Source organism: Nyctibius grandis, chromosome 3 (assembly GCF_013368605.1).
Source record: "Nyctibius grandis isolate bNycGra1 chromosome 3, bNycGra1.pri, whole genome shotgun sequence".
NCBI classification, from domain to species: Eukaryota; Metazoa; Chordata; class Aves; order Nyctibiiformes; family Nyctibiidae; genus Nyctibius; species Nyctibius grandis.
The window spans coordinates 114,709,378-114,726,039 of record NC_090660.1 but is presented as its reverse complement, the minus strand read 5'-3'; the positions used below and the strand labels follow the sequence as shown (position 1 = coordinate 114,726,039).

Genomic DNA, 16,662 nt, shown 5'->3' with positions numbered 1-16,662 from the left:
CCCTCCAAGGGCTTTGGTGCAGGGCAGCTCCCCCCGGACACGATGCACCCCCTCCCCGCTTGCTACGGGCTGCGGTCCCGCTCCCAACAGCCACGGTGCAGCTCTCGCACCAAAGCTGGAGCACACAGCACAGAACCGGTGTGCGGTGCCAGCGTCTTACCCGGCGAGCACGGAGATCCCATCGTGGTGCCTCTCCGGACTCGCCATCAGCTCCCAGCCGCCGGCGATGCCCACGGCCCTGGCGACCTCCTCGCTGCCGCCCCGCGCCAGCATCACCTTCAGCGTTTCCACGGCCCAGCTGGGGAGAAAAGCACAGCAGTTAGGTTGGGTTAGTTAGGTTTAGTTAGGTTTGGTTAGTTAGGTTTGGTTTGGTTGGGTTAGGTTGGGTTGGGTTAGGTTGGGTTGGGTTAGGTTGGGTTGGGTTGGGTTGGGACACGCTGCCTGCCCTGCCTGCAGCCCTGCCCGTCCAGCAGCTCGTAGGGCAGCAGACAAGGGACTTTCTTGCCCTGGGAGCACTGGGACACACAGGAGGTGTTGGGGTGCTCGAGGACGGCATGAGTTATGCGAGGGCTTTAGCTGGAGGGAGGCGAGCCCATAACTCACTGCTACTCCCATTTACACCACGACGTTCGCCGTTAAAGCGATCCAAGACAATAGGCTGAAAAGTAAAGAAGTCCAGAACTGCTTTAAGAAGGTTTTTTTTTTTTTTGCATTAATATTTTATAGGCAGGGATTATTTTGCTGCAAGCACAGAGCGACATATGGGAAACATACATTACCCTGTCAAAACAAAACAAATATTAGCGATGGATAAATCTCAGCCTTCAATATAAGCGAGAGGAATGTAGTTACCACACACGCAAAGAAAACATCGTTTAGGGTTGGATGGTTCTGGACCCGTGGGGTGGATGGTGTGGAAGCCTCAAGTCCGCCCTGCAAAACCCCCGTGGAGGAGCCCACGGAGGAGCCACGGAGGTGGCCCCGTTAGTGATGGCAAAGAGCAAAGCAGGGCCCCCAAGGCTGGCTGAGCTGCTGTGCTCAGCTCCGGTGAAAAGCCTGGGCAGGCGGCGAGCCCTTCGGCAAGCGGCCAGCATCCCCGCATCAGGAAGACCACAGGGCAACAAGGAATTAACTACTAATTAAAGAAAACCTTAGGCAGGAGTGTCCAACCACCATCTGTCCACACCAATCTGCCGGTACACGGAACAGCCCCGGATTTACCGTTTCGGAGTGTGGCCACACAGACCTTAGGAGTTTTTCACCAGTTTCCATCCAGAGCCAGCCCGAGCTGGGCCCCGCACTTCAAGAGAGATGTTGAGGTGTTGAAGCAAGTGCAGAGGAGGGCAACCAAGCTGGGGAAGGATCTGGAGGGTCTGACCTACGAGGAACGGCTGAGGGAGCTGGGGGTGTTTAGCCTGGAGAAGAGGAGGCTCAGAGGTGACCTTAGTGCAGTCTACAACTACCTGAAGGGAGGTTGTAGCGCAGTGGGAGTCGGCCTCTTCTCCCAGGCAATCAGCGACAGGACAAGAGGACACAGCCTCAAGCTTGGCCAGGGGAGGGTCAGGTTGGACATGAGGAAGCATTTCTTCTCAGCAAGGGTCATTAGGCATTGGAAGGGGCTGCCCAGGGAGGTGGTGGAGTCACCATCTCTGGAGGGGTTGAAGAAAAGCCTGGACATGGCACTTAGTGCCCTGGTCTAGTTGCCATGGTGGTGTCAGGGCAATGGTTGGACTCGATGGGCCCAGAGGGCTCTTCCAACCTCATTGATTCTGGGATTCTGTGATTCTGAGCTGCTGCAGCGTGCCCAGCTCCGCCGAGCTGGCCGCAGAGCTTCCTCTCCACGAGCTGCAGCCCATGTGGCTGGGTGCCGTGCGAGCGTCTCCATGTAGAGAGGTCCTGCACAGAGCAAGTCCCTGACCTCGCACATCCCTCCCAGCAGCCTGGAATAAAACCCAGGGTCCTTTCTCATGACAGCAGTTGGTTTAGCGGGGAGGTACGGCGTCCGCTTCGCATACCCATAGAATCATAGAATGGTTTGGGTTGGAAGGGACCTTAAAGCCCATCCAGTCCCAAGCCCCTGCCATGGGCAGGGACACCTTCCACCAGACCAGGTTGCTCCAAGCCCCATCCAACCTGCCCTTGAACCCTGCCAGGGAGGGGGCAGCCACAGCTTCTCTGGGCAACCTGGGCCAGGCTCTCACCACCCTCACACCAAAGAATTGCTTCCTCACATCTCATCTCAGTCTCCCCTCTTGCAGTTTAAAACTGTTCCCCCTCGTCCTGTCACTCCAGGCCCCTGTAAAAAGCCCCTCTCCCGCTTTCCTGTAGCCCCTTCAGGCACTGGAAGGTGCTAGAAGGTCTCCCCGCAGCCTTCTCTTCTCCAGGCTGAACAGCCCCAGCTCTCTCAGCCTGTCTCCAGAGCAGAGGGGCTCCAGCCCTCGGAGCATCTCCGTGGCCTCCTCTGGACTCGCTCCAGCTCCTGCCCGTTTGGAGCAGGAGCCCCTGCCAGCTCTGCCAGCCCAGCAGCAGGTAACTCGGCTCCCCAGGGGCCAAGCAGCCGCCTCCAGCCTCGGCCGGGGCACCACGGTCCTGCAGAGCTCCAGCGCCGGTGCTCAGCAGACACGCGGCCGTACCTCTGCCTGCAGCGTGCCCATCCCCGTGGCCTCGCTCTCCCTGGGGCAGAAATCATCATCGCACACCACCACAGCACTGGGCACTTACCAGCTCTCAGTCTGTCCAGCCCCAGAAGACTGAATCAATCTCCCTGCCCCAAGACAAGGTCAGCCTACTCCTGGCGCGATTATCCGACATGTCTCCAGCCCTCTCAGCCCCTTCCTGGGGTTCTCGCCCTCGCTGGCAGGGAGCTCCCGCCTCCCCAAAGCCTACCCTGCGTCACACTCCAGCTTTGGGGCAGCGCAGACCCCCCTCCTGCAGCATCCTGAGGACCACTAACACCTCTGCAGAGCCAGAATCACAGAATAATCAGGTTGGAAGAGACCTCTGGGATCACCGAGTCCAACCATTGACAACTCAACGCTTGCACACAGGTGAACCCGTAATTTAGTCCAAGGCGGCTGCAGTGGGATTTATTTTCTTGCAGCATAAGAAAACGGCTACAAAAAAGCCTCTGGCAGGTGCCCACGGACAACAGAGGCCAGTGGTTGCCCAGGAACTTCGAGGTCAGTGGTTGCACCAGCTCCTGGGTGGTGGACAAGGTCTGACAGGCAACGTCCCGGCACCAGCCTGGTGCTCGTGGGCGGCTCGGCCCCGGCACAGCGATTCCCACCCGAACCTCGACAAGGTTTCGGCTCCCAGCCCGCAGCTCCGGGCTCTCCTGCTCCTCAACAAGAGCTACACCAGCCCGGCCCCTGCGCAACCCGCGGCTGCTCCCGCGAGACGGATGGTTAAAGCCGTTCACTCCCAGGGTTCGCTTTTTCCGCAGCGTCCCACCGACACTTCCCCCCTTTCCAACAAAAGCCCGGCTCTTCCAGCCTCCCTTTCCTGCCAAGCTATCATATTCACCTTTACCATCTCTCTTTGGCATTTAAATATCGTGAAGACTCACAATTCAAAACGCGTACAGGAAATTACTTTGATATTGTAACCAGCTCCTGGGACCGAGGCTGGAATTTCACATCCCGGCGCTTGGACGGAGCCCGTTCCCCCTCCATCCATCAGCGATGACTTCACGGACGCCCAGCCACGGCGACCTGCCCGAACCCACGCGCAGCGGGAGCAGAACCACGCGCCGTTCCCTGCCCCTCCAGTCAGACGCGGCCCAAAAGCAGGCGCCGTCACCGGGGCCGAGCCAGGACACGGCCGCTCTGCACCGGCACCTGCGAGATCAAGCGGAGGTTTGAGAAGCGGCGCTGAGAAACACGGCACCAAGGAGCCTTTTACCCCTCTCGAGGGCACGGACGCCACATGGGACCCACCGGCCACAGTGCCAAGGGAGCGAAGAGGAGCATCACCAGCACACCCCCACAGAATCACCGAATCAATGAGGTTGGAAGAGCCCTCTGGGCTCATCGAGTCCAACCATTGCCCTCACACCACCATGGCAACTAGACCAGGGCACTAAGTGCCATGGCCAGGCTTTTCTTCAACCCCTCCAGAGATGGTGACTCCACCACCTCCCTGGGCAGCCCCTTCCAATGCCTAATGACCCTTGCTGAGAAGAAATGCTTCCTCATGTCCAACCTGACCCTCCCCTGGCCAAGCTTGAGGCTGTGTCCTCTTGTCCTGGCGCTGGTTGCCTGGGAGAAGAGGCCGACTCCCACTGCGCTACAACCTCCCTTCAGGTAGTTGTAGACTGCACTAAGGTCACCTCTGAGCCTCCTCTTCTCCAGGCTAAACAACCCACATCTGGGCTAGCCCTGGTGATGTGAGCCGTGGGCTTGGACCAGTGAGAAAGCCCCTCGGGTCCAATCCTGCCCAGCTTCACCCAGCAAAGCCCGGGACCGAGCCACCGCCTGGCTCAGCAGCAGGAGGGGACGAGCCTCTGGCAGCGCTGCTCCCCGGGGATGCAGGAGAGGGGCCGGAGGGCTCCCGCATCCCACATCTGGGACGTGGGTGTCAAAGAGCTGCCGGCTCCTACCGACCTCCTGGCTGGCACGTGGGCTTTGCTCACGCTCTGGGGGCCTTCGTGGTTCGCTCTTGGGACCGACAGCCACCTCGCTGCCGCGGGGAGCACCTGGATGAGAGCCTGGGCTGGCGGCGGGGAGGCACGCGGGCTCACCGGGCCCCAGAGCCGCTCCACGGATGGAGCAGCAGTCCTGGCAAGAGCTCAGCACGTTCTGGTTTGTGTCCCCAGTGCTGTTCGGAGTCCAGATGCTTCTGGAGGGAGAGCAGTCGCTTCTGGCTCCGGCGTCTCCTTCCCTGGGACGCAACCAGTTGCTTCGAGTTTCCTTCAGTCCTCCCCGCGTTACGGTTCGGGCTCTGGCTCTGGCTGGGATCTGCTCGGGCCTCTTTTCCAGGAGTCGTTAAGGGGGAAGAGTGCGACGAGAACAGACAGTTCTGGCTGCACGAGCCCGAAGCCACAGAGGCAGCGCGAGCGCCCGCTCCCGACGGGGGGATCTGCGGGGATCTGTGGGCTCCTCCAGGCTTTTTTTTTTCCTCTAAGACTAATAATAGCCTGTAAAAAACCCAAGTCTGGAAACCCACAAGAGGATAAAAGTGAAAATCGGGGCAGAGCTCCCTCCCCGCGGGCTGACCCAAGCTCCAGGGAACCTTTAGAGGGTGAGCTGGTGGAGGGAGCAAGCGGGTGGCTGGAGAAGCAGCTCCAGAGAAGGGCTCCTGCCCTCCGACCCCCCGTAAGTCTCCAGCAGCTCCTGCCATTCCTGCCTCAGGCCTGAGCTTAACCCCAGCACCCCCATAAACGTGAAGTGCTTCAAAGCAAACGCAGGTATCGCTCATCAGCCGGCCCGGTCGCTGCAGGACGAGGGCACCCGCGGTCGCAACGCCGCGGCCGTGCCGCAGCCGACAAGCTGCCAGAGTCATGGAATCGTCTTGGTTGGGAAGGACCTTTGAGATCATCGAGTCCAACCATTAACCCAGCACTGCCAAGGCCACCACTAGCCCGTGTCCCTCAGCACCACATCTACATGGCTTTTAAATCCCTCCAGGGATGGGGACTCCACCACTGCCCTGGGCAGCCTGTGCCAGCGCTTGACAACCCTTTCCATGAAGAAATTGTCCCTGATCTCCAATCTAACCCTCCCCTGGCACAACTTGAGGCCGGTTCCTCTCGCCCTGTCGCTTGTTACCTGGGAGAAGAGACCGACCCCCCTCGCTACACCCTCCTTTCAGGCAGTTGTAGGGAGCGAGAAGGTCTCCCCTCAGCCTCCTTTTCTCCAGGCTAAACCCCCCCAGGTCCCTCAGCCGCTCCCATCACACTTGTGCTCCAGACCCTTCACCAGCCCCGTTGCCCTTCTCTGGACTCGCTCCAGCACCTCAAGGTCTTGCTTGTCGTGAGGGGCCCAAAACTGCACCCAGGATTCACAGAATCACAGACTGGTTTGGGTTGAAGGGACCTTAAAGCCCATCCAGTCCCAACCCCCTGCCACGGGCAGCGACACCTTCCACCAGACCAGGTTGCTCCCAGCCCCATCCAACCTGCCCTTGAACACTGCCAGGGAGGGGGCAGCCACAGCTTCTCTGGCCAACCTGGGCCAGGCTCTCACCACCCTCACACCAAACAATTGCTTCCTCACATCTCATCTCAATCTCCCCTCTTGCACTTTAAAACCGTTCCCCCTCGTCCTGTCACTCCACGCCCTTGTCAAAAGCCCCTCTCCCGCTTTCCTGTAGCCCCTTCAGGCACTGGAAGGTGCTAGAAGGTCTCCCCGCAGTCTTCTCTTCTCCAGGCTGAACAGCCCCAGCTCTCTCAGCCTGTCTCCAGAGCAGAGGGGCTCCAGCCCTCGGAGCATCTCCGTGGCCTCCTCTGGACTCGCTCCAACAGCTCCGTGTCCTTCTTCTGTTGGGCCCCAGAGCTGGACGCAGCACTGCAGGGGGGTCTCCCGAGAGCGGAGCAGAGGGGCAGAATCCCCCCCCTCGCCCTGCTGGCCACACTGCTGGGGATGCAGCCCAGGACATGGGTGGCTTTCTGGGCTGCCAGCGCACTTGCCACCCCTCAGGGGAAGATGGCATCGTGGCCTGGCTCTGTTCACTCAACAGGCAGCACCGAGACACGCTGCAGCCATCGACACAGCAAAGCCAAAAAGTTTGCTCTTTCCAGCTTCCCCTCCTCCCCTTCCCGGTGGCAGAGCCATCCTCCCTCCCTGAAATGCCCACCTGCCCCCGCCGTGCCCAGCCAGCCCCGGGGGACCCGCCGAGACCTGCTCCCGAGAGCCAACAGGGCTTTTTTGGGAGGCTGCGGCAGGAACCCAACGCCGCAGGGCTCTGGCACCGCGGCTGCCCGAGCTCTGAAAAGCACATCTTTCACCGCGGCTGATTTAATGCTTCCCAATTTAGAGAGTTGTGTTCTGCAGCAGAAAACACACCAAAAAAATTAAAAAAAAAAGAAAAAAACCCCAATGCCCCGAGCCCAAACCGTAGCAGAGGCCAGGCCATCGCAGCGCAGGCGTTACGGCCCGGGTGTTATTAGCCAGCCCTCCGCTGACAGACCCAGCAGACTTTGTGTGTTCGTAGGAACAAAAATGAGTTCCACATGGCCGGGAGGCGCGTTCCCCGCACCCATACCTGCAGGGATGGAGGCTCCGGGGGGCCGGGCCGGTGCTGCTCCTCCTCTCCCTGCTCTGGAGGTTCTTCGGTAGCTGAACACCCACGGTGCAGCTGACGCGCAGCAGGAGGGTCACAAACAACGGCGCGTAGAGTCCCAGCACTGCTGCCCCGGCCTCCGGAGCAGACATGATCTCATACAAAGCACATGTGGCCTGCAGAGAGAGCGAGGAGAAGAGGATTAGGAGGGGATCTCCCACACCACGCCGGTATCTGTTAGTAAATAACCCAGCGAGGCGGCGAGAGGGGTGGTTTTTTTTTTTTCTCCTCCCTGCAACACCTCTCCGTATCCCACACGCAGCTCCGACGGAGCTACGGCTGCTGTGAAAAGCCCTGTTCCTCGGGAAAGCTGGGGGGGTCCAGCTGGGAAGGGCTCAAGGATGTACCTGGGGAAGGAGAACAGATCCAAGGGCTCAGGTTTTCTGGGCAGGAAGACAAAGAGCCCGATTTAAAAAGCCATAATTACACCGTGCAATAGAGAGGGGTGTTAAAAACAGAGCAGAGAGGAGGGGTTGCTTTTTTTCCTGTGCCATCTGCATGTGGTCCTTCAGAGGAGGAGGAAATTTTCACAGCTGCTTTAGCGCTCAGAAAGCTGCCAAGCTGGGTTTATTTGTTCTGAAGGGATAAAATGCAAAGTGGTCTCCCTTGAGGACGGACACCTGAGAGGCTCTTTACGAGCCCGTGGATTAGCTCGAACAGGCGTTACACAGCGATGTAACGTTGGGGGAGGCTCAGGTTGGACATTAGGAAGCATTTCTTCTCAGCAAGGGTCATTAGCCATTGGAAGGGGCTGCCCAGGGAGGTGGTGGAGTCACCATCTCTGGAGGGGTTTAAGAAAAGCCTGGACATGGCACTTAGTGCCCTGGTCTAGTTGCCATGGTGGTGTCAGGGCAACGGTTGGACTCGATGATCCCAGAGGGCTCTTCCAACCTCATTGATTCTGGGATTCTGTGATGTGTTTGGTCCAGAGTCCACGCCTGGCACAAACCCCCCACTCAAGGAAATGAAAGGAAAAAAAAAACAGTGTTCCAGGTGTTGGTGTGGGGAACGGGACCCTCCGTGGGGCTGGGGCTGGGGACAGGACACTTACGGCCAGGGGCAGAGGGGTGGCGACGCGTTCGGCCCCGCTGCCCAGCAGGAAGCACTTGCTCTCCTTGTACGGGACGTCCCTGTTCACCTTCTCCAGGAGCTGCTCCAGGATCTGCGAGGTGAGGGTGGGCTCGGTGGCCAGGGACCTCCACATGGTGCACGTGTGGCTAGAGAGGAGGAGGGAAGGGAGAGCTGCTTTGGCACCGGCTGCTGGCGGGAGGGGTGGCAAGCGTCGGCCCCCTCCCCACGCCAGGGAACACCTGGGTCACGTCACCCGCCGCACAGGAACGGGGGCAAGGAGCGTGTCACCACTGGACAGGAGCCACCTGGCTCAGCAGCTCCGCTGCCATGGCACGGAGAGCGGGAGCCTGCAATGGCAAGCCCCGGTCCCGGGTGGCTCACAGGGGCTGCGTGCCCGGGAAGGCTCAAAGGCAGCCTCCGGTGACAGCAGAGCCTGCGCCGCGTGACCCTCACCCAGCAGCTGCTCTCAGACAACACCCGAAGCCACCCTGCAACCCCAAAACCCCGCGGCTGCCCCGGTACCAGCAGCCAGAGAGGCCCTGGGGTCTGCACGCTGCGGTGGGAACGGAGCAGCCGTGACAGCACGAGGAGGAGGAGAGCATCTGCCCGAGGCTCAGCCCAGGTGGTCGGCAGCTCTGCGGTAGCTGGCCCGCTCCGTAAAGCAGCCCCGAGCCACGCTCGGCTCTCTGGGGCCGGCTTTGCCAGCCCTGAGCCCAGCGACCCCCCGAAAGGCAGTGCTGATCCTAAAGCCCCCAAAGGAAATCCCAGCGGGGTCCAATCGCTGGGGTGAGGAGCCAAAGGATTATCTGTGAGAGATGCCGCCAAGGCCAGGCACCGCGAGGGCACGTGTGGGCACGGGGCAGGGCAGGACCTGTCGAAGGGCAGCGCGCTGCCCAGCAGGCTGGACACCACCAGGCTCTTGTGCTGGGAGGCCAGGATGTACACGGTCTGCTGGGCTGCCTTCCAGACGTGCTCCTCGTCCACCTCCTCCAGCTTGCTGTGGATGATGCTCATGATGTCGGGTACCTGCGGGAAGAGGAGAGAGCAGAATCACAGAATCCCAGAATCAATGAGGTTGGAAGAGCCCTCTGGGCTCATCGAGTCCAACCATTGCCCTCACACCACCATGGCAACTAGACCAGGCCACTAAGTGCCATGGCCAGGCTTTTCTTCAACCCCTTCAGAGATGGTGACTCCACCACCTCCCTGGGCAGCCCCTTCCAGTGTCTAATGACCCTTGCTGAGAAGAAATGCTTCCTCATGTCCAACCTGACCCTCCCCTGGCCAAGCTTGAGGCTGTGTCCTCTTGTCCTGTCGCTAGTTGCCTGGGAGAAGAGTCCAGCACCCAGCTGAGGGTAAGGACACGCCGAGGACTTGGGGTAACCGTCAGCCACCTCCCTGCAGCCAGGACACACGTGTCCCTTCCCGTCGATGGCAGCCCAGGCAGGTACCGGGACTTCAGAAGACAACATGGGTGGGCAGACGATGGGGCAGGGGGGGTTATCTTCCCGGCTGAGGGAGGTCTCCCTGCTCACCGGGTACATGCAGAATCCCAGAACAGCTGGGGTGCAAAGTGACCTCTGGAGATCATCCAGCCCAACCCCTGCCCAAGCAGGGTCACCCACAGCACGTTGCACAGGGTCGTGTCCAGGCGGGTTTGAATATCTCCAGAGAAGGAGACTCCCCCCCTCCCTGGGCAGCCTGTGCCAGGGCTCTGCCACCCTCACAGCAAAGAAGTTCCTCCTCACATTCAGGTGGAACTTCCCATGTTTCAGTTTGTGCCCGTTGCCCCTTGTCCTGGCGCTGGGCACCACTGAGAAGAGTCTGGCCCCATCCCCTGACACCCACCCCTGAGGTATCTGTGAGCGTTGATCAGATCCCCCCTCAGTCTGCTCTTCTCCAGCTGAACAGCCCCAGCTCCCTCAGCCTCTCCTCGCAGCAGAGATGCTCCAGCCCTCGGACCATCTCCGTACCCTCCGCTGGACTCTCTCCAGTAGCTCCTGGTCTCTCTTGAACTGGGGGGCCCAGAACTGCACACAGTTACTCCAGGTGTGGCCTCACCAGGGCCGTGTAGAGGGGCAGGAGAACCTCCCTCCACCTGCTGCCCACACTCTTCCTCATGCACCCCAGGACACCATTGGCCTTCCTGACCCCAAGGGCACATTGTTGGCTCGTGGGGAACTTGGTGTCCACCAGAACCCCCAGGTCCTTCTCTGCAGAGCTGCTCTCCAGTAGATCAGCCCCCAGCCTGTACTGGTGCAGGGGGTTATTCCTCCCCAGGTGCAGGACCCTACACTCGCCTTGGTTGAACTTCATGAGGTTCCACAGACCGCTCTGGAAGTCAAGGATCCTTCCCCACCCTGTCACCCAGGAGACGGAGGAGGCTGCAGGGTGTTCCCAGGGGAAAGGGGACCCAACAAGGACACCCTCAGCCCCCCAGCAAGGAACTGGTGCTAAGCCCCGGCCTCGGCCCGGGCGCAGCGAGAGGAGCTCAGGGAGCGAGTTCCTGCGAGGAACTCAAGCTGAACGCAGGGAGATACCACGGCACTCACTGCGAGCTGTAAAACGCACGTTAAGACAAGTAGGAAGTTCACGCGCAGACCAGGCCCGGCAGCAAATTCCCCGAGATTAAGCGCAGAGCAGCCGAGCGCGCCCAGGTCTGCCCCACGGAGCCCGAGGCTTAGCATCAGGTCAGGTTTCAGGATCTGGCCTGGCCTGGATGTGACCCAAAGGGGACTCGTGGAAGCTGGAGCCATCCCACGCAGGAGAGGGGCTAATAGGGAGCGAGCAGGACTTGAGCAGAAGCTCTAGCACGAACACAAGCCGAGGGAGCAGCCAAGACCTGGTGTTTCCAATTACTGCAGGAGAAAGGGGGAGCTCGGCCCTAAAGGTGGAGGATTAGACAGAAAAGCCTTCTGTGTCCAGCACCTCTAAGCCCTGCAAGCATCCAGCCTGGCGGCCCGGCCAGAAACCCTGGCCTCCCTCCCCGAGCTCGCAGAGGGTTCACGGGGAGCCTGAGCCCTTCTGGTAAAGTGAGCTGCTCTGAACTCCTCAACCCAAGCGAGAGCCAGAGCGGAGGCGGCCTCGCCAGCAGCCACCGTCTCCCACCATGCAGCAGGGATGGAGGAGGAGAGTAGGGGCACGTGCCCAGGGGAAAGGAGGAAGGGCAGGAGCCACAGGCCCCCAAAAGCTTTGGGGCAAGTGCCCCCTCCCTGGCAGGGTTCAAGGCCAGGTTAGATGGGGCTGGGAGCAACCTGGTCTGGTGGAAGGTGGCCCTGCCCGTGGCAGGGGGGTGGGACTGGATGGGCTTTAAGGACCCTTCCCACCCAAACCAGTCTGGGGTTCTATGAAGTGTTCCTTGGGCCAGAAACACAACAGCAACAGCTGATAGAGACAGGGGTTAAATCCTTCCCTTCTTCCAGCAGGGCTGGACCCCTCCCTGTGCCAGGCATCACGCTCCGGCCAAGGGCTTGCCCCTTCCTGGAGCATCCCCGCCTGTACCAAAGCCCATCGCCCCCAGCAAACCACCTGCTGGAGCTGCGAGCGGGAAGTTATAGAACCACAGACTGGTTTAGGTGGGAAGGGACCTTAAAGTCCATCCAGTCCCAACCCCCTGCCACGGGCAGGGACACCTTCCACCAGACCACGTTGCTCCCAGCCCCATCCAACCTGCCCTTGAACCCTGCCAGGGAGGGGGCAGCCACAGCTTCTCTGGGCAACCTGGGCCAGGCTCTCACCACCCTCACACCAAAGAATTGCTTCCTCACATCTCATCTCAGTCTCCCCTCTTGCAGTTTAAAACCGTTCCCCCTCGTCCTGTCACTCCATGCCCTTGTAAAAAGCCCCTCTCCCGCTTTCCTGTAGCCCCTTCAGGCGCTGGAAGGTGCTAGAAGGTCTCCCTGGAGCCTTCTCTTCTCCAGGCTGAACAGCCCCAGCTCTCTCAGCCTGTCTCCAGAGCAGAGGGGCTCCAGCCCTCGGAGCATCTCCGTGGCCTCCTCTGGACTCACCCCAACAGCTCCATGTCCTTCTGTTGGGGCCCCAGAGCTGGACACATCACTGTGGGGGGGTCTCACAAGAGCGGGGTTATCAGGCTCCGCACATGGCAAGAAAGGGATGGGGCACGACCCAGCTGGAGCTGCCTCCCCAGGGCTGCACTTGGAGCAGGGAGGCCGTGCTGAGGTCGGGCAGCAGCAGCAGCAACGTACCTTCTCCTGCAAGACGCCTCCACGCTCCTTGAGAAGGGAGTTGATCATGACGGTGGCCGCTCGGGAGCAGTTCTTATCGGGGTCCGCCAGCCCCTCGAACATGGCGAGCAGGAGGCTCATCAGCTGGTCCGGAGGGACACGTTTCCCAATGACCTGCGGGAGAGGCAACGTGTGTTTGTCACTCTCTGAAGAGAGCAATCCCTTCGGTGACACCGGCAGAGCCCGGAGGAAGGGCCTCCTGAGGACGCTGTTCCTCAGCTCAGCGCCCCACAGGAGCCCAGACTGGTGGTAACGGAGGGGAGCAAGGGCCAGACCACAGCCCCGACAGAGGCAAGAGGCCACCTGCCCCATGCTCTTGGCCAGTGCGGCCGGATAGCCTGGGGCTCTCTTGGGATGGGTTGGGGCAACGCAACCAAGCCATTAACCCCGCTCTGGTGACCACCCAGCCACTGGTGGATGCTCCCCTGGGTCCCATTCATGCTCTCCAGGCCTGAGGGTGGAATAAGCTGCTCAGTAGAGACGTTAGTAGGGAGGAGGTTAGTGGTGGGCTTGGTAGTGTTAGGTTAATGGTTGGACTCGATGAGCTTAAGGGTCCTTTCCAACCAAAATGAGTCAATGATTCTATGAATCTATGTCCACTGGAGCAACAACATTTGAGGAACAGCAGCTTTTCGGGGACAAAAAAAGACATTACCAGCTTCTCTACAGCTGCAAGTCCTTCTGGAGCAATGCTCGCAGAGCTCTCGGCCCAGAAAACAGCCATCAAAGAGGAGTTCAGCCCAGAAAATGGCCATCAAAGAGGAGTTCAGCCCAGAAAACGGCCATCAAAGAGGAGTTCAGCCCAGAAAACGGCCAGCAAAGAGGAGTTCAGCCCAGAAAACAGCCATCAAAGATGAGTTCAGCCCAGAAAACGCTCATCAAAGAGGAGTTCACCCCTGCAGCTCTCACAAGAGCAGAGCAGTCACCTCTCATCCCGTCCCTCACCACCAGACCCCAGATGCCGGCCACGTCGTTCAAATCAGGGTGGTTTGAGAACCACGTCTGGATCCTTTTGGGTGTAGCATTGCACTGACCAGCTTTACCAGTGCCACTGCCATACTGGGAGGCAGCCAGGAGCCCAGTGGCTGCAGCTCCTGAGCCAGCCACCCCACGCTCCACAGGAAAGCACAGACAGTGACAGGACCTCGAGGGCTCCTTTCAGCCAGCAGCTTCCATCGAGGAGCACCACGGACCAAAGTCTCCACCTTGGAGCATGCTGGGGCCCCAGGCAGGTCCTGCCAGGCTGAGCTAGACCACCTCCACCTTAGCTGTTAGATGATGGGGACAGAAAGAAGTTTTCCCATATTGAGACGGAACTTCCCATGTTTCAGTTTGTGCCCGTTGCCCCTTGTCCTGTCACTGGGCACCACTGAGAAGAGTCTGGCCCCATCCCCTTGACACCCCCCTGAGGTATCTGTGAGCATTGATAAGATCCCCCTCAGTCTGCTCTTCTCCAGCTGAACAGCCCCAGCTCCCTCAGCCTCTCCTCGCAGCAGAGATGCTCCAGCCCTCGGACCATCTCCGTACCCTCCGCTGGACTCTCTCCAGTAGCTCCTGGTCTCTCTTGAACTGGGGGGCCCAGAACTGCACACAGTTACTCCAGGTGTGGCCTCACCAGGGCCGTGTAGAGGGGCAGGAGAACCTCCCTCCACCTGCTGCCCACACTCTTCCTCACACACCCCAGGACACCATTGGCCTTCCTGGCCCCAAGGGCACATTGTTGGCTCGTGGGGAACTTGGTGTCCCTCAGAACCCCCAGGTCCTTCTCCGCAGAGCTGCTCTCCAGTAGATCAGCCCCAATCTGTACTGGTGCAGGGGGTTATTCCTCCCCAGGTGCAGGACCCTACACTTGCCTTGGTTGAACTCCATGAGGTTCCTCTCCCCCAGCTATCCAGCTCGGCCTGCTGCGGTATCGGCCACCCCTCCCAGTTTGGTGTCACCAGCAAACTGGCTGAGGGTACACTCAGTCCCTGCATCCAAATCATTGATGAATAAATCAAACAGGACCGGACCCAGTGCTGACCCTGGGGAACACCACTGGCTACAGGCCTCCAGTTAGACTCAGCACCGCTGACCACAACCCTCTGAGCTCTGTTGTTCAGCCAGTTCTCGATCCACTTCACTGCCCACTCATCTGACCCACACTGCCTGAGCCTCCCTATGAGGAAAAGCCCACTGTTGTGGGAGACAGTGTCAAAAGCCTCGCTGAAGTCAAGGTAGACACCACCCACTGCTCTCCCCTCATCTATTTGCATCACAGAATCACAGAATCACTGAGGTTGGAAGAGCCCTCTGGGCTCATCGAGTCCAACCATTGCCCTCACACCACCATGGCAACTAGACCAGGGCACTAAGTGTCATGGCCAGGCTTTTCTTCAACCCCTCCAGAGATGGTGACTCCACCACCTCCCTGGGCAGCCCCTTCCAATGGCTAATGACCCTTGCTGAGAAGAAATGCTTCCTCATGTCCAACCTGACCCTCCCCTGGCCAAGCTTGAGGCTGTGTCCTCTTGTCCTAGCGCTGGTTGCCTGGGAGAAGAGGCCGACTCCCACTGCGCTACAACCTCCCTTCAGGTAGTTGTAGACTGCACTAAGGTCACCTCTGAGCCTCCTCTTCTCCAGGCTAAACACCCCCAGCTCCCTCAGCCGTTCCTCGCAGGTCAGACCCTCCAGACCCTTCCCCAGCTTGGTCGCCCTCCTCTGGACTCGCTCCAACACCTCAACATCTCTCTTGAAGTGCGGGGCCCACAACTGGACACAGGATTCAAGGAGCGGCCTCACCAGTGGCCCCAGCACTGGGAGCGTTGATGGCTGAGGAGCTCACGCTGCCCGTGAGACCCCTGAGCCACAGCACAGCCAGGCACGAGGCCCTGCCAGTGTCTGCTGCACCCCCAATGCCTGCACAGACGGCCTCGGTGGGGCCCTCCTGCCCAAAGAAGGACCCACAGCGTCCCACCGGGGGTGAGATGCTCTGAGCATCCCCTGACCAGCCCAGAGGAGTTCTCCATGGAGAAGACTGCAGCGGCTTGTTCCCTGGTGCAAAGCTGGGGCTCCCCAGCAGCCCCCAGTCCCCAGATGAGGTACCAAGCCCTCTGCAGCTCCTGCTCCACCACCCTGCAAAGCCCAGGGCCTGGCTTTGCCCGCCACCTTACCATGGCAATGTTGTTGCAGGTATGGAAGAGAACGGTGAAGTCGGGCTCCTCCAGGCCTTTCTTCAGAGCTTTCAGCCCTTCCACCATCTCATCTCTGTGATCACGTGCGAAACCTGGATTCAGAGGGAGCATTCAGCAAACAGCATTCCTCATATCGGGAAAAATTCCTTGTATCAGGGACAATTTCTTCATGGAAAGGGTTGTCAAGCGCTGGCACAGGCTGCCCAGGGCAGTGGTGGAGTCCCCATCCCTGGAGGGATTTCAAAGCCGTGTAGATGTGGTGCTGAGGGACATGGGTTAGTGGTGGCCTTGGCAGTGCTGGGTTAACGGTTGGACTCGATGGTGTTGAAGGTCCTTCCCAACCCAAACGGTTCTGGGATTCTGTATTTCACACCCACATGCTGCAGAGAGCTGGGTTTTACTCGTGAGCTGGCCCAAGCCAAGAAACCAAAGCTGCTGCCAAGTGCCAGAAGAGCTTACCCTGCAAGAGCCACACTGCTCTGGAGAGCAGGACCCGGCCAAAGTCCTCTCCTGGCGCTGTAGGAGCTGTGCTTTTCTCAGTGCCTCAGCTCAGGCCATCTGAAGGGGAGGACTGACCTCTCCTGGAGAGCGGGAGCATGCCAGGCTGGAAGGCAGGCTCAGAAACCCGCTCGCCTGCACTCAACCGGGGGAGAGCCTCTGGAACCCAAACGCTTCGGTGATGTTCTCCACCAGCCCCACTTCTGCAGCAAACCCTGGCTGCAGGTTACTCCTTCGGGATCATGTACGTGGAGGGATGGGACATAGAATCATGGAATCGGTTTGGTTGGGAAGGACCTTTAAGATCATCGAGTTCAACCATTACCCAGCACTGCCAAGGCCACCACTAACTCATGGCCCTCAGCACCACATCTACACGGCTTTTAAATCCCCCCAGG

At 59.7% G+C, this 16,662-nt stretch overlaps 1 protein-coding gene across 3 annotated transcripts in view; it reads right to left on the bottom strand.

Annotated features, from left to right (window-relative positions):
- The window catches only part of MROH1 (maestro heat like repeat family member 1), a 65,746-nt gene that overhangs the window by 10,762 nt on the left and 38,322 nt on the right, over nt 1–16,662 (bottom strand). For all 3 annotated transcript variants that reach the window (XM_068395730.1, XM_068395731.1, XM_068395732.1), the window contains 6 exons: nt 15,746–15,858; nt 12,555–12,707; nt 9,221–9,375; nt 8,330–8,495; nt 7,201–7,394; nt 161–298 (listed from right to left, as the gene is read on the bottom strand). In XM_068395730.1, coding sequence (XP_068251831.1) covers nt 161–298; nt 7,201–7,394; nt 8,330–8,495; nt 9,221–9,375; nt 12,555–12,707; nt 15,746–15,858 — 919 coding nt within the window. The remainder of the gene's footprint in view (nt 1–160; nt 299–7,200; nt 7,395–8,329; nt 8,496–9,220; nt 9,376–12,554; nt 12,708–15,745; nt 15,859–16,662) is intronic.